Source organism: Anopheles cruzii, chromosome 2 (genome assembly GCF_943734635.1).
Source record: "Anopheles cruzii chromosome 2, idAnoCruzAS_RS32_06, whole genome shotgun sequence".
Taxonomy (NCBI): domain Eukaryota; kingdom Metazoa; phylum Arthropoda; class Insecta; order Diptera; family Culicidae; genus Anopheles; species Anopheles cruzii.
This window is the reverse complement of record NC_069144.1, coordinates 26528789-26550331: the sequence shown is the minus strand read 5'-3', so window position 1 is coordinate 26550331 and position 21543 is coordinate 26528789. Positions and strand designations below refer to the sequence as shown.

Sequence of the window (21543 nt, the reverse complement as noted above, 5' to 3'; positions counted from 1 at the left end):
TTTTGGGCAGCCAATTTGGTTCGCCACACAATACTCACATTTCCCGGTGGCTTCCTATTAGAGTAACGTAAGCCATCCCGGCTTCACTTCGCAATCTTTTGGTAGTAGCCAACACTGGCCTACGTTTGCCGGACCACACTGTGGATCAATCCATAGCGAGCAGCTTTTTGTACTGCTCCAGCAGGTTCGCTTCCTCGGCGAGCGACAGATCCAGATACACGTCCGGCGACGTTTCGATGTCCTTCGTAAAGCTCTTAAAAAGAAGGTCCAACATTTCCTTTTTCTGGCGTTTCTCCTCCGAACACTGAGAGACCGGCGTCGCCGGGACCGTCTCTCGGGGCGCAGATCGTCGCGTGCTGGAAGATGCTACCGGTTCGCTACCGGTGGGTGACGCGGCCTCTGCGTCCGCTTCGATCGCTCGAGTCAGCAGCTCACTGTAAACTCCGCCGTTCGCAACGTTGGAGATCAAAAACTCTGCCGCCCGATCATACACGTTGGCGGTCGTTTTGAGCGCAACACGGGCCGCTTCCTCGGGGAAGCCAAGTCCCACCAGCATCTGAAGCAGCTTGGTGTCCGGCACGGTGCAACGCGTAAGCTTTGCCTGCAGAGCGTCTCGATTGTTTTGCAATTCGTTCAGCGCTCCGTTGATGTCGTTGTCACTTTCTTTCAGCGCAATTGCGGCCATATCCTCGGCGTACCCCATCTCCATTAGCTGATCGACGTTTTCGAGCTTCAAACGCCAGTATTGTGCCGCATCGGCCACATTATGGCCGATTTTTTCGTACAATCGCAGCTCGCGTCGCGAGCGACGTTCGTTCGCTTCGTGCCGTTGGCGTTGCGTGTAGATGAACTCGATTGCGGCCTCGATGTTGTTCGAGCAGGCACGCAGCGCCAGCCGTGCCTCCTGCATCGTGTACCCGCACTCCATCAGGCGGCTAAGGCACGCGTCATCGATGCGCAGAGACTGAAGTTCCGTCTCGACCACGCGAAACATCGTACGCGCATCGTCCCGCCGGTTCTGGTGGTAGTACAGAATGGCCTTCAGCAGGTGGAGCCGCACGAGCAGCGTTTTCTCGCTCGACTGCTCACCCTTGATCGCGGTCACGCGCTTCATGTTTTCACCATAGCTCTGGCGAAACTTTTGCTCGCACAGCTGCAGCCTTTCGGCCGCATCCGGCAGTTGGTTGAGGTTCTGCGGCGAAAGTAAGGGAACCAGTTGCAGAGACAAATTCGGACACCACGCGAGCCACCGCGCGGGTCGGGCCTACCTTCAGACAGAGATAACACCACACAACGTCGAGATTGAGGAGTGCATAATTATCCACCCCGTTAAGTAGCTGTGAGTTGCACGAGCGGAAGTCTTGGTCCGCTTCCAGCAGCAGCAGTAGCGCTTCCTCGTAATTTTCTGCAAGCAGCGCGGCCTTGCCCTTCGCGTACAGCGTCAGCGCCATCAGGAGGGCCTTCTTTTCGCTCTTTGGTAGAAAAATTGCATTTCCTGACTGATCCTCAAGCTACACGGCGGAGCAAAACGAAACAAGGGACAAACATCATTGATCTTCAAACAGTGCTTTGGTTCTTGGGGAAGAGGCTGGGGCTGCGCCTTACGCTCATCATCTTCGCACTGTCGTTCTCGTTAATCAGCAGCTCGGCATCGGCCCGGATCTTTTGCACCCGATCGTAGGTCGAGCACTCGCGCTTCGCTTCCGCCTCACTGTGCGCCATCACCAGCGCCATAACGATCGCTCCGTTCGTCAGTTTCTGTTCCTCAAGCGTGTGTATACCGTTTACAACCTTGCCACCGCAAACCAGCTTAATTCTTGCCGGGAAAAGAAAAAGAAACAGAGTGGGTTTGTGCTCGTGCTTTCTAACCTAATTCGTGCGCCATCTTGTCGTCGATGGTGACTCACTTTTGCGCATCCACCGAAAGTCGTTGCCCAACCAGCTCGCAAAGGGTGCTGCCCAGGTCGGTCACCTTAAGCTTCAGATCGAACGATCGGTTCGCTCCGGCCTGGGTCGGGGCTCGCACCTTCACCGTGGCCAATCCCGTCTTCTGGAACTCATCTTTTGCCCGCAGTTTTTCCAGTGCGGTTTGCTGCAGCGACCGTAGCGCGATCTCACACCGATCGCTGGGAATACCGGCTTCCGGTCCAAGCGTTTCGGCCAATCGCCGCAACTCGGGTTCGTTGGCCGTACGCTCCTCCGTCAGGTACGGTGCTTCCCACAGCTTTATTTTGCGCTCGCTAAGCTGTGCACGGATCTGTATGAGGAGGCTTTCGTTTTCCAGCTCCGTAACGGACATTGTGCTCTGTGGTGTGCAATCGAAAACGCGTGAACTGACCAAGCTCAGTGCCGTGACACATACGGCACAATGAGTAAGCGAAAAAACGAAACACGAAAAGCAATAGAATAGCAAAAAAGAACAACCAACAGCAAAGACGACGAACTCCGGCCACTTCGAACTGCGATTCGTCACCGTTTCTCGGAGAGTAATGAAAACAAAAACAAAAACAAAGAACAGTCGGCTGTCACCAGAGCCGAGGTGCATATAGCATCGCGGTGGTCTCCCGGTCAAGGTTGCTTAACACACGTTGTAGCGCGTGGCGCTTTCGACTTGCATGCAAAGGTGCAATCGGAAAGAAATAAAATTCGAATCCGAGATAATAATGTTCGGTATTTCCAAAGTGTCCGCACGAGGCACGCTGCCCTTGCCACGGAACGTTGTCACTTTTTATGGAGGGTTTTTACTACGTGCCCACTTTCGGAAGCACCGCGATTCCTAGCGCACTTTGATGATGTACCGTTGTCGGTTTACTGTCGGAAAGGAACATAAATTATCGTTATTGCTCGAAACGGCTCCCCGCGGAACGAAATGCTCCTTTCCCGCTTAATCAACTACACGCGGACTCCGTGTTTTTCGCACACGACAGGAACGATGATGGAGAGCCAGCACTTTTATCGACACTGCTCACTGGCGTCCCTTATCTCGCGGTCCACCGCCGTGATCGGTTTTTATCAATTTATCCATCTAGGATTTGTGATTAGCGCGCACAAATTTAGGCAAAAACGTATCAACCGGGCCAGCCGGCTTATCGGAATGAATGGATAAAGAAGCACCTGTTTTCCGGGGCGCAACCTTCGGGGCCAGTGCGACCCGGGGTTAGTTGGTTCAAGACTATCGGCAAAGAAAGATCACTTACGGCGCGCGGCACAGGTGCTGGGCACCACAATTCACTGTGCACCGTTGTGCACCGGGTGTGCCTCTACTGCGTTGTTCGTAGTGTCTGTGTGCTTTGTAATTTGACCGTTGCACCAGTGGCAAATATTGAAGTTCGAAATATTTCCCGCTCTCTCGGTGTATCGACGAACGACTGAAACAATAGGTTGAGCTGCAGCGGGCTCTGATGTCAGTATCAGTGTTATACTACAGTGGCAGCCTTTTGCAGTGCATCCGAAACGGAAAACCTAAAAGATCTCTTTAAACGCTAGGAGAACACGTGTTTAGAAGTGTCACCGGAAGTAAACCGTCGAACAAACATGACCGTCCTAACCGCACAAACCGCGAGCAGCGGGCCGGCGACCACACTCACCCAACCGGTCGGAACGTCCGGATGGGGCATGTTTTGGTTGCTGATGTGGAAAAACTTTTTGCTACACTGGCGGTACAAGATTTCCAGCCTGGTTGAAATCTTTATCCCGCCCCTGTTCATGCTGCTGATGGTGGGACTGCGCAGTTTAACGGAAATCGAAAACGTCCCTCACGTATCTGTCTACCAGCCGCTGGATATCACGAACTTTGGCGCTATCAGGTGAGGCACGGATTAAGTCCACACTGGGCGGTTTCGCACTGGGCGAAAGGAAGCTACACAACACACCCCACACCGAGAGCCCACCACCCGACTGCATGCTGCGGACCGTTTATTGTGGTCGGGTTTATCGAAGTCGCGGCCCAACCTAGCCCGAAAACCGAGCGAGTGAGAAGAAAACGACGAGTGAGCACAGTAAAACTGTAACGTCATCGATTAAGCGGGCCACCGTACGCTGAATTAGGTTTATTCATAATCGCCCAAGGACCGTCCGGTTCGGGAAGCGGTGTGGCAAGCGCGTCGCGATGTTCTCTGATAAGAGGATAAAAAGGCTTCCTATTGTACCGCTTCGCGAACTCGGTTCCGTTCGATGGGCTCCGGATGACTCAGACCCAACGGCTGGCAAACGGTCAGCAAGTTGTATAACATTTCGTCACACCGCTGTCCGGTGTTGCAACTATCTGTTTGCTCCGCCAAGACCTCCGGCAGGTTTGGCAGACGAAAGAGACAGGTTTCGGAGTCATTTGCCGTGTAAGATAGCAATGATAAGCGGAGTACTTAAAAGTGGTGCTAAAATTAGTGTCACATTGTATCGATTACTGGACGCAAATACCGAATCTCAAACATTTGCCAACGTAATTTACAACTGTGCACTGCAGTCAGCCGAGTGGCTGTTTTATCTATCTGAGTGGTGCATTTGTCCGAACCGCTCCCTATATGAGCGCAGTATGCAGTTTTATGAGCCAGGAGCCCTCTGGGGTCAGCCCTTCAACCGTGTGCCATGTTAGGGAGACACCTCACACGCTCGGTGAAGGTTAAGGCCAACATGTGTTCGGAACTTTACCACTTTTCTTCCCTTTTTTCATGCGCGCAGGAGAAACCTGGCCATTCCGTTCCACGACACGCTCGCCTACTCACCCGATGGGCCAGCACTGCAGGACCTCATGCAGCCAATAGGGCAGTGGACGGAACTGAATGTGGTAGCGTTCCCGAACGGCACGATGCTACATAATTTTCTGCTGGCCAGCAACGCGTTTGCGGGCATCGAATTCGACATCCGGCTAAACCAGTCCGCGACGTTGCCGAACCATCTGTCCTATCGGTTGCGTTTTCCGGGCGAACAGCGCGCCCAGTTCGTCGTCGGCCACAGCTGGCAAACGGATCGCCGGTGGGGTGGCCGTGCCGATGGTGGAGCTCGGTTTTCCGAGGACAGTGACGGGGGCCCCTCGCCGGGTTACTTCCGCGAGGGATTTCTCAGTATCCAGCACTTCATCTTCAAGGCGTTCGCGGAGCGAATCAAAGTGATCGCCGAGCCCGTTCCGGATGTGTATCTGCAGCGGTTTCCGTACCCTCCGTTTCGCGAGGACAGCTTCCCGTCCAGCTTGACGACGTTCTTGCCCATCTCGGTGATGCTGGCGTTCATCTACCCGTGCATCAGCATCGTGAAGAACATACTGTTCGAGAAGGAGAAGCAGATCAAGGAAGCGATGAAGATCATGGGCCTCCGCAACTGGGTGCTCTGGAGCTCGTGGTTCGTCAAGTGTTTCGTGTTCACGCAGATCTCCGTCTGCCTGGTGGTAGTGTTTCTGAAGGTACCCTGGTACTCTACGCCGCACGTGTCGGTGCTTACGTACTCCGATTGGAGTGCCATCTGGCTGATCTTTGCAGTGTACGGCATCGCGATCATCACTTTCTCATTCATGCTCAGTACGCTGTTTTCGAAGGCGAATTCGGGTGGGGCGGTTGCGGCCATCGTTTGGTTCATGGCCTTCGCACCGTACATCATCATGGTGCAGGACTACCGCAATCTGAGCGTACCGCAAAAGCTGGGCTCTTCGTTGCTCCTCAACACGGCGATCGGGTTCGCGATGCGGCTGGTCGGTGTTTACGAGGGCGCAACGGTCGGAGTGCAGTGGTCCACACTGTTCCACGACAGCCCCTTCGACGATATCAACATCGGGCAGATGCTGCTGCTGTTGCTCGGGGACGCCGCGATCTACATGCTGATTGCGCTCTACATCGAGCAGGTGTTTCCGGGCGATTTTGGTCTCGCCCAACCGTGGTACTTCCCGATCACGAAGCGATTCTGGTGCGGCGAACGCCCGCTATCCAGCGGTACGTTGGGGGCAAATGGAGTTTTTCATAAACAGTTGACTTCTTAACTTTATTCCGATGCTTCCAGAGCACACCGAAAAGACGGCGACTGTGGACGGTGGAAACGAAAACATCGAAGCCGAGCCGAAAGGGCGCGTACCGCGCATCCAAATCCAGGCACTGCAGAAAGTGTACTCCAACAAGAAGGTGGCCGTCGAGGGGCTCACCTTTAACATGTTCGAGGGTCAAATCACGGCACTGCTGGGCCACAACGGGGCCGGAAAAACGACCACCATGTCGATGCTGACCGGCATGAAGCGGCCGACGTCGGGGACAGCGATTATCTGGGGTCACGACATCCGGACCGAAATGCGCCAAGTTCGGTCGTCGCTCGGGTACTGTCCGCAGCATAACATCCTGTTCGACGCGCTGACAGTGCGCGAACATCTCTATTTCTACGGCCGGCTGAAGGGACTGTCGTCCGTTCAGGTGCAGTACGAGATCGAGAAGTACATCCGGGCGCTCGAGCTGAACGACAAGGCGAACGTGCGATCGTCGAGCCTTTCCGGGGGCATGAAGCGAAAGCTCTGCGTCGGCATTGCCCTGTGTGCCGGCTCGAAGGTGGTGCTGTGCGATGAACCCACCTCCGGTATGGATCCGGCTGCTCGCCGTGCCCTGTGGGATCTGTTGATTGCGGAGAAGGCCCGCCGTACGATGATCCTCTCGACGCACTTTATGGACGAAGCGGACATGCTGGGCGACCGGATTGCGATCATGGCCGACGGAAAACTGAAGGCCGTGGGTTCGTCGTTTTTCCTGAAGAAAAAGTTTGGCGTCGGGTATCGGCTGATCTGCGTCAAGCAGGCGGACTGTGACGTTGAGCGGGTGACGGAGCTGCTCCGAAAGCACATTCCTTTCATTCAGGTCGAATCGAACGTCGGCTCGGAGCTGACCTACTTGCTGCAGGAAGAACATGCCCGGGGCTTCCAGAAGCTGCTCGAGGAACTCGAAGAGTGGGGCGACGAGCTCAAGATCGGGGATTTTGGCATCTCGCTCACCTCCTTAGAGGAGGTGTTCATGAAGGTCGGTTCCGACAACTCTCAGCCTCCGGCAGGTGAAGAAGCGAGCCTTCACAGTCTGCATTCCTACAGCACCGCTACCGATCTAGAGTCACGGTCATCCGTCGAGGACTACGAGCTACTCGGAGGGTTCAAGCGGTTCCGCTATCAAATCGCGGCACTGTTTCTGAAGAAGATCTACCAAACCCACCGCAACTGGTTCCTGTTGGTGGTGCAAGTTCTGATACCGGTGCTCTTCGTAGCCGTCACGATTGCGGTTGTGCGAAACTGGGGCGGATCGGACGATATGCCTCCGCTGGCGATTGGCTTGCGATTCTTTAACCCCTCGGTCACCCTCGTCCAGAGGGACCCCCATGATGAAACTGGACCAATGGAAGCAATGTAAGTGTCGTGTCTGATCTAGGCGGTGCGGAATGGTGCCGTTCTCACTCGGTTCTCTCGTGACAGAATCCTACAGAACTACTTCAACCTGTTCCACAACGTACCCGGGCTCGTAACGGGCTTCGTCGGCTGGATGGAGGATGTGTTTCTGTACTTCACCGAGCAGAACCTGGTGATCGTAAATCGACAGTTTATCGTCGGGGCCGGCATCGTGCGGGATAATCTAACGGCGTGGTTCAACAACGAGGCCCTCCATTCGCCGTCCGTATCGTTGTTGATGATGCACAACGCGCTCCTGCGTACGTACACCAATTCGTCCGATAGCAGCATCTCGCTGGCCAATTTCCCTTTACCGTACACCGACGAGACAAGGGTGGGTCTGCAAAACGGAGAAAATAATCCGCTTCCAGTGCGATAATGCTTTCCTCGGTTCTCGGTTTCCAGCTGCAACTGATGCGGACGTTCAACAACCTTGGCTTCCAGTTGGCGTACTACACCGGCTTTGCGATGTCCTTCGTGGTCGGCTTCTACGTGATCTTCTATATCCGCGAGCGAGTAACCAAAGCCAAACTGCTGCAGCTCGTCAGCGGCGTGAATCGATTGACGTACTGGCTGACCGGGTTCCTCTGGGACTATCTGACGTACGCGTTCGTCTGCATCTTTATCATCATCACGGTGGCCATTTTTCAAGAGCCGGGTTTCAGCACCGGCGGCGAGGTGTTCCGCCTGTACTCGGTATTTTTGTTCATCGGAGTTCCGGCGTTACCGCTCACCTACATCGTCACGCTGTACTACAACGTGCCACCGGCCGCCTTCATTCGGATCAGTGTTGCGTACATTGTCACCGGGACGGCCCTGTTCATCTTTGTGTATCTGCTCGGGACGGACATGTTCGAGCTGGAGGAGCTTTCCGAGGTGCTTTCGAACGTGTTTTTGATTTTTCCCCACTTTGCACTCTGTGATGCCATCGTGAACCTGAGCCACATGTCGGTCACGATTGATACGTGCCAGGCGGATCGTCCACCGGGCGTAACACCGCTACCGATCTGCGATGACACACTGTACTACTATCAGTGGGATCGTCCCGGTATCGGCCGCCATCTGCTGTACAGTCTGGTGATGACCGTTATCTACTTTGTTCTACTGTTTCTACTCGACTTCAAAGTGTTGAAGCTAATCGTGCAGAAGCTGCGCGAATGGTACCATCGGAAACGCTACCGGGCAGCGGAGGCAACGGAGATGGATTCGGACGTGAAGAAGGAGAAAGATCGGATCGCTACGATGCCGCAAGAGGAACGATACCGCACCAATCTGGTGGTGCAAGGGATGACGAAGTACTACAGCAGCTTTCTGGCCGTCAATCAAATCAGTCTGGGCATGAACAGGTGAGTCCCGGGTCCGGGAACTTATTGCGAGTCGGGCGGGTTTTTACACAGCTTCCCCTCCCCGGGATGGTTTTTCGCAGTTACGAATGCTTCGGATTGCTGGGAGCGAACGGGGCCGGCAAGACGACGACCTTCAAGATGCTGTCGGGTGATGAGACGATATCGTTCGGTGACGCCTGGATCAAGGGTCACAGTTTGAAGAGCGAACTGAAGAAGGTGCACCAGCACATCGGCTACTGTCCCCAGTTTGACGCACTGATCGAGGACCTAACGGGCCGCGAGACACTGAAGCTGTTCTCACTCTTACGGGGCGTCCCGCGAGCCAACATACCGGCCGTGAGCCTTCACCTGGCACGACAGTTCGGTTTCGACAAGCATCTGGATAAGCAGGTCAAAGCGTACAGTGGAGGCAACAAGCGTAAGCTCAGCACGGCCCTGGCTATGCTCGGGAACCCGTCGGTGGTGTACTTGGATGAACCCACCTCCGGGATGGATCCGGGCGCAAAGCGGAACCTGTGGAACGGTGTCTGCCGGATGCGTGACAGTGGCAAGACGATCGTGCTCACATCGCACAGCATGGAAGAGTGCGAAGCGCTCTGTACGCGGCTCGCCATTATGGTGAACGGCGAGTTCAAGTGTCTCGGTTCCCCGCAGCACTTGAAGAACAAGTTCTCGCAAGGATTCGTGCTAACGATCAAAGCGAAGCGCGGCGGCGGCGACGGTGCGGCAGCAAAGGGTAAGGATGGCAAGGATGCTGCCGCCAACGGCGATACCGTCGATTTGCAAAACATTAAGGATCACATCGTCACCCAGTTTCCGGACTCGACCCTCAAGTAAGCATTCCTGGGGGCGCTAAAAAGAAATAGTTTTGATTAATGATCGTTCACTGTTTTGTTTTCCCCGACCAGGGAAGAGTATCAGGATTTGTTGACGTACTACATACGCTCCAGTAACATGAAGTGGTCGCAGATCTTTGGCATCATGGAGCGTGCCAAGCAGTGGCTCAACATCGAGGACTATTCCATCGGCCAAACAAGCTTGGAGCAAGTGTTTTTAGCATTCACAAAGTATCAACGGGAGTAAGAGACAAACGTGTCTGGTAGTTTATTGAATGTACCCGCGAATCGTTTGGTACAACTGTCTTAAAGTATTACTACAGCGGCCAAGCAGCCGCTTCGGTGCACAGGATGTGATAAGTGATGAGCATAAATATGACGCACGCCCAACTCGGCTCGGCTCGCCTATTACCTACCGTCGACGTTGGTGTGTATTCCGCTATTTCGTCATCATCATTGTAAAAACGTGTGCTTGAGAAGAGTGTGTACAATAAAACATGGAACCATTTTTACCATTACTTGTTTCTTTCTTGTCTACACGGTTCTATTTCTACAACGGGGATTACTGTGTTAACACCTCTCAGGGCATTTAGGAAGGTGACAGACAGATACAGGTGTCCACTCGACAGGGAACACATTTGATTGCTCCTATCCAGTCCGCATCACTACATTTCAATTCAGATCACATTTCATTCAAATGTATCTGGGGACTGGAACACAGATTTTGTCTGAAAAATACACTTTTTACAATACCAATAATAAGGATCATAATATTGAGCTCCATGATGACCGACTAAATGTGATACTGTGGTGTGATCGTCAACGTGTTCTCCTTCCGAACCGCAAGCACCAATGAAGACAATCGATTTCGTTTGTTAAACATACACATGTACATATATATTTGGCACATACATCGCGACAAACTGCTTCACCTGTGGCCTCTCCTCTTTGTGTCTCTCAATAATCCAACACACGTCGAACCGGGGACTGAAACCGCCCCACCAAGTGGAGGGGGGAAGTTGTGCGTTATTAAAGCGGGTACTATGCAAGGGTTTTCTCATGTCCCGCTGGTCGATCGAACGGATCGATCGATGGCCGTCGATGTACTGTGTGCGCCGTTTTCGTGTGATAAACTTGAGCACAATCTCTCCTACACGTGCGGATTAAGTGGAGTAAGTAGTGACGGGTCTCTGCCCTCTGCCCGGTCATATGTATGGAGAAACCTCTGCCCTGTATCAATGGCGCAGCAAGGGGCCATTCTACACATCGAAAATAAAGGGCCAGACACCAGACACCCAGACACACTTCTGCGCGTCCTGCTCGTAGTGACTTTGAGTAAAACGGTTCGTTGCGTCGTCAAACTTGTGTGCGTACCTGCCTTACGACGTACGTGCTAAGACGGGATTAATGCTTAGGGACTAACATCTCTAACGCTAAACTCTACAACACAAAACTTCATAATACGGTAAATATCGTAGCTATGTACAATGTAGTCCGGGAATGCGGAACGAAACGGAAGGTACTGGAGGGAGCAGGGTGGCTGTGTGCTAGTGTGACCACTAGCTACGGCTAGGTACTCGCCCTACTCGCACGGAAGAGGATCTTTGTAAAGAGTTCCAACTCGTAGTCGCTTTCTAGGCAACCCGAAAACGAAAGATATCGCTCTCAAGAAGAGCTTATTCGGCGCAATTGGGGTATCGCTGGACTGGGTGGTGTGTGTGGTGTAGGGGTGTACAATACTAGAGTTTCTTGCTTCTGTTCTACACGTTCCTGCGAGAGTGCGTCCGGACCGAGAACGGGACGCCCTGGCACCCGTTGTCGTACATTTCTAGTTTGGGTATGTAGCTTGCGCTCCCTACTTGGTACATGGACATCAAATGGCAATCGTCTGATCTTTCCTCGCTTCGGACCCCTGCTGGTGGGCCCCATTGCTTCCTTGACTTCACCCACCGCAAGCCCGATCGCTTCGTGCAGGAAAATAATAAGTAGTAATAACACTAGCAGTAGTAGTAGTAGTAGCAGGTGGTAGTAAAATAATGGCAGCGAACTTTAAAAGATTAGTATTTTTCTTAGTGCGAAAATACTTCTTTTGCGTCGATTGTTTGGCTGGTTTGTTGGGGAAGTAAAGCTTAACACGAAACTAAAAGAAAACGACGTGAGTAAAAAAGTAAAGTTGACTGTCGCTCGTGTGCAGGCATGCAGGCTCTGTCACAACAGGATAAGAATGCGCAACTTTGAAACACAATATCACAGATTGTCTGGTTCCTGGATGGAATTAAGCGTGCGGTGAAACGGAAGCTAGGGTAATATCCTTAGCGGAAGCGTCAGCAGAACTTAAACCACGGTGTGAGAACCTTATTGTACAACAGACACGCACCGTTAACGCGCATTGGGGCTCGCGGAGGATGAAGTCGTCTTCTGGCCGCCGTTCTTCTGGGTGATGTTCTGACGTAGCTATATAGTTATGCCTAGAGGCGCGTGTCTCGGCGGAAGATCAGACGATTGGCGGCTGAATGGCCTAGAGTAACACTACGCAATAACTTACAACACAACAGCAGCTGGACGATAGCAGCAGGATATGATCCCAGCCAGGCCCTACCTACCCTAGGATCGTACACAGACGCGACAGAGGGTAGTGGGGGGAGGCCACCTTCATCTGGTGGCCTCGGTGAGCTTTCGCTGGTAGACATGGACACTATGTAATACTTAAAGCTGGACTCGTGTAGCCTGCTATTGGACTTTGGTTAAGGTTGCGCTGCTCCTGGATATGCACGCAGGAGTCACGCACGCACGCGCCTGCAAGGGATCATCGACATACGAAAGGATCGATCGGCTGCGCGCTGCCGGCTTATCTCTTGTGGTGGTTGAGCTGCCGAGCGTTCATGACCTTGTACACTTCCTGGGCGGAAACTTCCTTGTAGAAGTTTTCGCTAGGACTCTTCGAGTTACCCCTTGCCGAAGCGACCGGATGCGATGCTCCACCACCGGGGGCTACCGGGAGATGATTGCTGAACTGCTGCTGTTGCTGCTGCTGCTGCTGCTGCTGTTGATAGTGTTGTGGCTGTTGGAAGCTACTGGACGAACGCCATCGATTCGAGTTGCTGGAGAGATGGTCAGTTTGGCTCTCGGTGCCGGTCGCTGGTGGCGCTGAACTGTCGCGTACCAGCGGCATACGGGACCAGAAGCGCAGCAGCATCGGTTTGTTGCCCGTCTGGTCAACCTCCCAGCCGGACGGTAACCACCAGAAGGCGGGCCGTTGAGTCGTACTGTCGGCCGATTTCTTTGGGAAGATGTCCGGCAAACGGTTACCGCTCGGTGTCAAACGGTTCGTCGCCGTTCCGGGGAACCGCACTCCCGCACTCGGTGCCTGCTGATAGTTGCTAACGCTCTCGGCCCCTCGCAGCGGCTCGTCGTCGCGTGACGGGAATCTTATGCGCGTGCTCGACGAGCTGGCCGCGGCCAGCTGCTGTTCCTGTTGCTGCTGCAGGCGACGTTTTTCGGCAACGATTTCGTTGATTTTTCGCAGCTGCTCCATGTACCGGTCGTTGTTGGGTGGTGTCGTTGGGATGGGTTTTATTTCCAGCGCGAAACCCGACGCGGCACTACTGACCGGTGCTGCTGCTGGACTCGGCTCCGATACTGTCGTCGGTACCTCCGAAGTCGAAGCGGGCAGCTGATACCGGAACCGAGTTGTTCCCTCCGCTACGATCGGGGGGTGATCGTCCGGAGCCGCTTTTAATCTTTCCGCTTCGCTGCCATTGCGTGCCTTTGGTGGTTGCTCAGTCCATCGCTCAATGGCCACGGTGGTAGTTTCGGGAGTGGCGCGCGTTGTGCGATCCTGTTGAACGTAACTGGCAGCCATCAGCTGCGCCGGAACCTGCGATCCACCCACAAAACCGAGATCCCAGTTAAAACGGATCGGTGTTATGATCTGTACCGTCGGCTTCGTAGGCAGTGCGCGGTTGTCGGAGCTCTTCGTCGTGCTTGCCTCCTGACCCATCACGATCGTCGGTTCGTCACTCGATTCCGTCTCCGAGGTGGGCAGCGTGTCCAGGTCGATCATGTCGGATACGTCCGTCGTCGAAAGATCCACCGGAACCGTCGAGCTGTTATTGTTCTCCAACAGCAGCGACTCCTCGGCCAACTCCAGCTTTAGTGCCTCCTCCGGGTCGTCCGCGTCCGCGAACTGGGGGAGTGCTACAGGACTACTACTAGCTTCGGTGCTGCTGGCCACATTCTGCGTCGTGCTGGATGCGTCCTCCCTGTCGATCGGGTAGGTTTCCTCCTGATCGAAGGTCGTCGTCGTCACCGGAACAGTGCTGCCTAGGATCGTGCTAGTGGCCACAGTAGCATCGGTAGCAACCGTTTCGCCAACGCGATCAGTTGGCGTACCACCGGGTTCAGTATCCAGCTCAGTGGTTGTAGCAGACTGCGTTGTGCTGCTACTGCCACCACCGTCACCGGTTGCCACCGGAGTATCCGTAGTAGTGGACGATACAAAAATACTCTGCACCACCGTGCGATTGTGCCCGTCCAGCTCGATCTGACCAGCGAGTGTTCCGTTCGGTAGACTTTCGAACGCCAGAAAGGAGATGTCACTTTCGGCCCCGGTTTGATCGGAACCAGTGCTGCTTCCGCTGCTACTGCTAAAGGTTGTTCCTGCCGATCCAGCGTTGGTGGCGGCAGTTGTCGCAAGAAAGGGCTTGTCCGAGGCCACACCGCCGTCCACCGAGACGGTCGTTATCTTGGCCTTGTCCTGTTCGACGGTCGCAATGTCGACCATCGCACTGTCGTAGAAGCTCGGTCCCAGGTTGTCCTGGTACGTCAACTTGGGTCCATGGGACACTCCGGCCGGCACCGGCTGTTCCGGTGACAGATCAATGCTCAGTGGCAAATTAACCTGATACGGTCCAGTCGCATCGTAATCGTAGTCGTAATCGTCCTCGCCGCCCGCACCACCCGGACCGCCAGTGTCCTGGCCGTGTTGGGCGAACAGACTCTGCAGCTTCGTGACGAGAATGTCGGCCGTGTTGATGCTCACCACCTGGATGCACTTGCCGTTGTAGTCCACCTTAAAGTCCGGCGGACAGGCGGACGTGTTGTAGCTGTTCAGGAACGGGGTGATAAAAATCGATTTCGGCGTAATCTTCTTCGTTTTGCCCCCGATCGGGACGGCGCCGCGGCTGCTGTCCTCCGACAGCCAGGCCGCCTCCCAGGTCAGATGGTCCGGGTTGTTGTCGAGCGGTTTGGAGGTGATGGGCAACCCATTGATGGCCGTTTGGGGCACCAGCAGCGGCAGTAGCAGCAGCAGTAGTCCCACCGGGTAGCAGTGCCAACACGGCACTCCGAAACGGTGCAATGATGCGACGAACGGCGCCCCATCCGGTCCCATTTTGTGTTTCATCGTCGTCGTACGGCTGGTAGTTGTGAGCTTCACTGTTGACTTTAGTTTCCCAGCGGTCCGGTGACCGCTAGTGCATGATTCGCCCTGGCAATCTGCGGAAAAAGAGAAAAGGAAAACGAACACGAACGCTGTAGTAAATGGCGCTACGGAGTGTAGTAACCGTGGTGGGATGCAGGGGCGCCGGATGTTAGGATTTATTTTGTGTCTGCCATTTTTAACGTCCCACTGCTCGGGCTCTATTGGGACCTGGCCGAGCGTGAACACTCTAGGGCTCTGGATGACCAGTTTCGCCGTTTCATCTTTCGAGAGAACTCACCGCCGATTGTTCCCCGTAAATGGAGTTCAATATCACGGTTTGCCATTATTTTATAACGATCTACGAGTGTTTGATGGCCTTCCGTTCTCGGTTCGGGCTTTATTTGAATTTTGGAACCTTTTGAAAACTGGCATTCGGAAGAATAATTAGAGTTAGAAATCAGATTAGCTTGCTTTCCAGTTACGCGCCGTAGACCGGAAAAATGCGCTTACGAGATGTGTTCAAAAAGTATCGCGACATTTGAATTTCCGCGGGCTTCTACGTATATGCGATTTTAGGATATACGTAGGATATTTGGCCCACTGTGACTTTTTCTTGTTCCGAAAACATGAAAAAGTCACAGTGGGCCAAGAGGGACATGAAAGGACGACGCTACGCTACGGTTTAAGAGATAAAGACGGCATCGACGATGAGCCAAAAAAGCTGTCAAAAATTGACTGTTTACTTAAAATGGTCGAAAGAAAATCGGATCTACGTAGCCCACGGAAATTTAAATGTCTCGATACTTTTTTAACACACCTCGTACATCATAACCTATCGCACACGCCAAGCATCTTTATAGCGACCACAGCAGAGCGTTATGGGTTCGTAAAACCAACCCAACCGTAACAATGTCACCGAATGACTCGATCCGAAGCTTGCCGTTTTCAATCGACCGCACAGTTCATCGCTCAGCGCGGATTATCGCGTTTTCGATGTTTCTCCGATTTCCAATCCCAACTCGGTTAAAAAAATACGCCGTCGATGTGACGGGCTTTTGTAAAAGTTCATCAAACCACGGCACACCGGAAACGCACCGAGCATAAAGTTGGACCCATGGCAATGGTGCCTCCGGAACGCTCCGGAACGCTCCGGATCCGGATCGGGAGAGCTGCTTGAAGTGCAGCGCAGCGACCGCACACCGCTGTTGGTTTGCAGCATGAATAGTAATGGCGGCTTGCGCTTTGGGGAGAGAGCGCTTGAGGATCCGCCCAGCGAGGTGCGCGTCTTTTCGGGTGATCGATTTCTAAAATCATAAGCCGGACGTTGACCCGTGCGACAGGCCATACTAAAATCAGATCGAGTAAAAACCACCGAAACTTAAACAAGTTTAATTAAATCAGCAGCTGATGGGGAAATCATTCGCAAACCCGGGGGGCGTAACGGTTTCGAGCGGTTCCGAGTGGGAAAGCAAACAAATTGTAACGAAGCCACACACACGCATCGCATCGCATCTAATCATCGATCGCAGCGAACGATCAGCGCCATAAACCGCCCGCGGAGTCGCAGCGAAAGTGTTCTTTGGCCGGGCGACCGGCGAAGGAAGTCACCCCTTTCGATCTTGGCCTTCGCCTGGGCTCTACGGCCAGAGCACGAGAGAGATTGGAGAGAGGAAAAGCTGCCTGACCGGCTGCTTGGGCCGGCTGAGACCTGCTCGGCGACACCAGCTCGTCCAGCTGTCGTGTGGGCCACACCACCGACCAGAAAAGGTTCCATGACCGCCGCCGCCTTGGATGAGATTTTTCTGGGTCAGAAAGTGTAAGTTTCCGCCTCCGGGGGGGGCCACTCTCATCACATCCTGTGCCTGTGCCCGCGTGGCAGCGTTCGATTTCGTTTGCTCGGAAGATCGGTCGATGGTCGATTCCGACACATCTCGCAGGCGCGACCACACTTCTGACCGGTCGCCGGGCGTCCTGACGACTGGAGATTGATGAAACGAGAAGTCGCGGAAGGAACACGCCACTGGCCTCGCTGATTTCAGAGCCGGGCCCGATTTCGGACAGGTTTTGCAATAAATCATCTTCACTTTCGTGCGGCGCAAAAAGTTTCGCTTTCTTCACTTTCCTCCCAGGGTCGGACAGGGGGATAGATCCGTTCTGGAGAAAGTGGTCAGTGGCAGCATCGCGGCGACGCGAGAGCGGTGTGTTTCGGTGGGCCTCAAACGTTGAGGCCGCACCATTTAGCACATCGCAGATTGCAAACCGAGGCCGGCCGGCTAAAAGCAGCGATTAAAATCGCGGCGCAAAAAGCGGTTCCGAATTAATTAAGATGAAGAAGGCCCGATTTATTGGCCCACACGGCGGCAGGCAGGCAAGTGAAGTGGCTTGAGAGATAAATTGTGTGGAGGACCGACGAAAACTAGAAGAAAAAAAAACCCAGGAAAAACACTCGACGAGACCAGATGGTTGCGACCGCAGCGATTAAACGCAGCGGTTTGCGCCTCGCGCAAAACACATTTACGACTCCGGACGGGGACCTGAGAGAGCATTTGCGCGGATCCCAAGGAATTGCGTTTTGCAGCATTGATCTTGAAACGTCGCGGCTCAAGTGTGGTGTGCTGAAAATGGGTAACGTTGGCTAAGAGACCGATCGACCGACAGCAAACCGACAGTCGATGCCAAAAGCGGTGCCGCGGGGGTCCGCGGGCCGGCGGAGACATTATGCGAAATCGTAATTTCCAGGGTCGCCATATTTCAGCGCGTTGAAAGTGACCCCAAAAAGGTGATTTTATAGGATCGGCGATCCCCAATCGACCGATCGATCTGTGGGCCGGTCGAGCACCGATTTTTATCGTTGCCTTTTCGGGCCTTTTTTGGAGCCATGTTGTGCGCAAGAATCGTTGTAAGAACCAATTTCCAGACGAAATTACACGGCTTCGGAGGAAATGCGCGTGTGACGCACAAGCCGCATCTCGTTCACGGCTCAATAGTGTTTGCCCAGTCTAATGATGTTTGAGGACGCTGGAGCCTGGCCTGCACTAAACACGATCTCTCGTGTGCCAGGGACAACGATCCATCCAGATAAGAGTGCCGTCCCAGTCGGTGTCGAGGATGACTGCCGCCGCCGCCGCCGCCGCCGCCGCCGAGTGGCCCCCAATCGGCGGTGGGTGGGCAAACATCATTTGCATTCGGTGACCCGAAGGACACCGACCGGCCCAACACCAGCGGAGGGTCTATGCATCGGTGCCGGTGTTGCGGTGGAGTTAATAACTTTGAATTTATTTAGTCGAACCCCGCATGCACCGTCATTCGGTAATTGATTTGTTGCTGTGGCGCGTTTCGAATCGTATGAAACTGCGAAGCGAAGTCTGCGAAAACTTCAAACGCAGATCGGCACATCTGGTTTCAGTTTATCGATTTGATCCGAACATGTGGCCGAAAGTGCGGCTATGATCGCTCTTCTCAACACAGGCACTTGAGTTGATGGCCACGCCGTGTGCTCTGGAGAGCATCCGCAAATCTTGGTCAGCCAGCGGCGCGAGTCTAGTTGATACAGTGAAATAAATCCCGATCGAGGCCACACACACTAGAATATTGGCGCAGTTCCAAACCAACCGGTAGACCTGTGGAAGTCTCCATCTGTCGGGTCTACCCTTCTACGATTACGATCTTCGGTCTTAGGACAAGGTCCCAAGGCACCCGCTGTGCTTGGGGGCCCAAGGTCCCTTCGACCTACAGCAGGGCAGGTTGAATTAATTATTACCGAAAAAGTAGGTAAATGATCGTGCACGACAGGGATTCCCTCCTGTGGCCAACACGTGGCCGACGGTAGAAAGTGGCTACGGCGATGCGGTGAAATCACTTTCTAATGGTAAGCCAATTAATCATTTAAAAAGTAAATCGGATGAAAGCGGATAGGGTTTAAATTCTAGGCTCTAGACTAACCGGTGCCAATGGATACGTTTGCCGGCGAGACATTCAAAAGGAATGTCCATTTTTTGAATGGAAAGAATGCGATAGGAGGCGAACGCCGATTCGAAGAAACAATTCGTAGCTTGGCGAAATTTCACGAATCCATTCACCCGACTCGACATTCTGCACATTAATGAAACGACGTCGTCGGTGGGCCGGATCGTAACGGACCGATCGAGAGTGGCAAGCTCAGACGTGCATGTTTTGGATGCGGTTTTTGTTTTCTGTTCGGATCACGCGACATGCAATTTAAATCATTTAATCGCGTGACAACCACCATTTTGCGATGCTGGCGTACGCGTACCGCATTCGTAAGCCCGGCGAAAGAAGGTTGTATAATTTTCCCTTGCTCGCCCGCGTTTTATCCCACACGGAGTGACACCACCGTCATCACGCAACCGAAAACTGAAATCCCGCTGTCATCAGCATGCGCTCGAAACCTTTTGCCTCGAAAAACAGAGAGGATAATAATTCCGTTCCTTCGAAACGCCGCTTAATCTGGCGTCGAAAATCATATATCGTCCCGGCCGGCCGCCGCCGTACTCTCACTCTCATAATCTTCGATCTTCATCTACAAATATGCGAAAACGTTTATCTGCCCCCTCGGGAGAGAAACCCCACTTCGAAGCAGTGGGTTTAAGTTTTTATTTATCTTCCATCTCCCGCCGGATAAAGTAAGAAAGTGACAGCGGCTCAACTCTGACAACGACTCTGACCTCCGGGGCAGTTATTCGACCCACAAAAAAGAACCCCACAAACCTACGCCAGGAAAGAGAAAGTTTACGAGAGGCTTGACCTTGGTTGTTGGCGGGAAAAAATTGATCACAAAAATGCCAAAAATGGCCACTTTAAACAGCATCATCATCATGAACATTGTAGAACTTTTCACACGCGGTGGCAGCAAACCTGTTTCAATGCTTCAAACTCGACGATGAACCCCGGTTTTTCGATCGGTCAACGATTGGATACATAAATCACGGCACGTGCGCCCCTTGCACCGCATCTACGTGACTATTTCGTCATCCAAACACTTACGGGCCAATCCAACTCCAGGACTTTGAGTAAGTAATCGGGCCGAACTAATCGAGCCCGCGGGCGATCATAAAATCACCAGAACGTGATAAACGTGCCCAGAGATCGTTAGCACACACACACGCACGAAGGGGTTCTAATATCATACTAGCCGATACTGTCGTTTACTTACGTCGAAAGATTTGCAAACGATGCCAAGAGCGCCCCGCCGATATGCTAGTGGGCCCCGGGGGATCGATTCTATCGTTTCGTTCCGGGAGAGAAAAAGTTTTCTAATTTTATTTCACAACACTCGAGTTCTATCGCAGAGGTTTCTTGAACACCGACGATCGATCCACGGTTGCTGTTGTTTACGGTTTCAACTCACACCGGCAACTGTTGGCCGCGACGGTGCGTTTGGTTCTATTTATCCTTTGCCAGACACACCAGGACACCAGGACACCGGGCGTCGTCGCCCACCTAGATACCCCTTTGGCGCGTGCACACACACACAAACACACACACAAACACACACACACACTCACCGGGCATAGGTTGGAAAGGCGATCCAAAGAGACAGCAGGTCCGGTAGGTGTATTCGTTACGAAGTGCAAAAAATAACACAATTTCTTGAAACTATCCCAAGAAGCAACGCCCAAAACTTTCTACTTTTCCAAAAGGACGACACGTTTGAATTCCGTTGCGTCATGGTGGGCCTTCGTGTGGTTATTACCTTTCCCGGACCCGGGGCACGTGAAGAACCATAATCATTAGAAAGCAATATTGAGCTGCGATTCCCTTTTTCGGTACCGTTCTAAACAATTGTGTGCACTGCTGTGGCCCAAAAGAGAGGGCTTGCACACTACCGGACACAACCGGCTGAACGAGAGGGTGTTGCACAAAACTCCTTTGGAAATGTGCAATCCCGAAGAAGGGTTCGCAGGAAATGCACCCGAAAGCGACCCCGGCGTCTTTTGAAGAAGAATCCTTTCGAAGGCGATGCTTATAATTGGATAAATGGCTCCCGGTGAGGCCAGGGGTCCCGGGGTGTGCACGAAAAGGAAAGGGGCCGTAAAAAGGGACACTCGACCACAAGGCATGAAGGCAGGTCCCGCAACGGGGACCTGCGGTGGTCGGTACACGCAACGGATGGTGCAGAAATTAGAAAGTCACGTTTCGCCCTTCTCTCAAGAACATGATGCGAAGTCCTTTTTGTTTTGTTAACAATGTTGCAAAGTTTCGGGACCTTCCGTAAAAGGTTTTCAAAAATCGCATCCTTGCGCGCTGACTCATTATTAGGTCGGTCTGTCGGGGTTTGGACTTCGGCAGCCGACTTTCTCCAAAACTGTGTCCTTTGGCACCGAAATTGCACTTCATTGTCCCAAAAAAGGACACGAGGGAATATTTTGGTAGAGGATTAAACGTTGGCTGCGCTTATCATAACAGTGCCGGTGGCTAAGTGTTGTGTTCGCCTACCTTGGAAGGCACCTTTAATTTGAAAGATAAACACAGGCTAAGCTTCTGACCACTGACCACATTCTACAGGGGTTCAAAAAAAATCCC

General features: G+C 53.2%; 3 protein-coding genes across 3 annotated transcripts; 1 reads left to right on the top strand and 2 right to left on the bottom strand.

Moving 5' to 3' along the window:
• Nucleotides 1–39: 39 nt before the first annotated feature.
• LOC128278094 (NEDD8 ultimate buster 1) lies at nucleotides 40–2448 on the bottom strand. Its single transcript, XM_053016751.1, has 4 exons — nucleotides 1908–2448; nucleotides 1606–1816; nucleotides 1269–1511; nucleotides 40–1192 (listed from the first exon to the last, which is right to left on the bottom strand). The coding sequence occupies exons 1-4, from the start codon at nucleotides 2297–2299 to the stop codon at nucleotides 146–148; spliced, it is 1893 nt and encodes a 630-aa protein (XP_052872711.1). The 5' UTR covers nucleotides 2300–2448; the 3' UTR covers nucleotides 40–145.
• Nucleotides 2449–3534: 1086 nt separating this feature from the next.
• On the top strand, nucleotides 3535–9825 carry LOC128278166 (phospholipid-transporting ATPase ABCA1-like). Its single transcript, XM_053016834.1, has 7 exons — nucleotides 3535–3806; nucleotides 4678–5918; nucleotides 5986–7357; nucleotides 7424–7730; nucleotides 7802–8742; nucleotides 8823–9575; nucleotides 9651–9825. The coding sequence occupies exons 1-7, from the start codon at nucleotides 3535–3537 to the stop codon at nucleotides 9823–9825; spliced, it is 5061 nt and encodes a 1686-aa protein (XP_052872794.1).
• Nucleotides 9826–11211: 1386 nt separating this feature from the next.
• LOC128278759 (uncharacterized) lies at nucleotides 11212–18176 on the bottom strand. Its single transcript, XM_053017488.1, has 3 exons — nucleotides 18068–18176; nucleotides 13285–15074; nucleotides 11212–13251 (listed from the first exon to the last, which is right to left on the bottom strand). Exons 1-3 carry the CDS (start codon nucleotides 18174–18176, stop codon nucleotides 12427–12429), a joined length of 2724 nt encoding a protein of 907 aa, XP_052873448.1. The 3' UTR covers nucleotides 11212–12426.
• Nucleotides 18177–21543: the final 3367 nt, after the last annotated feature.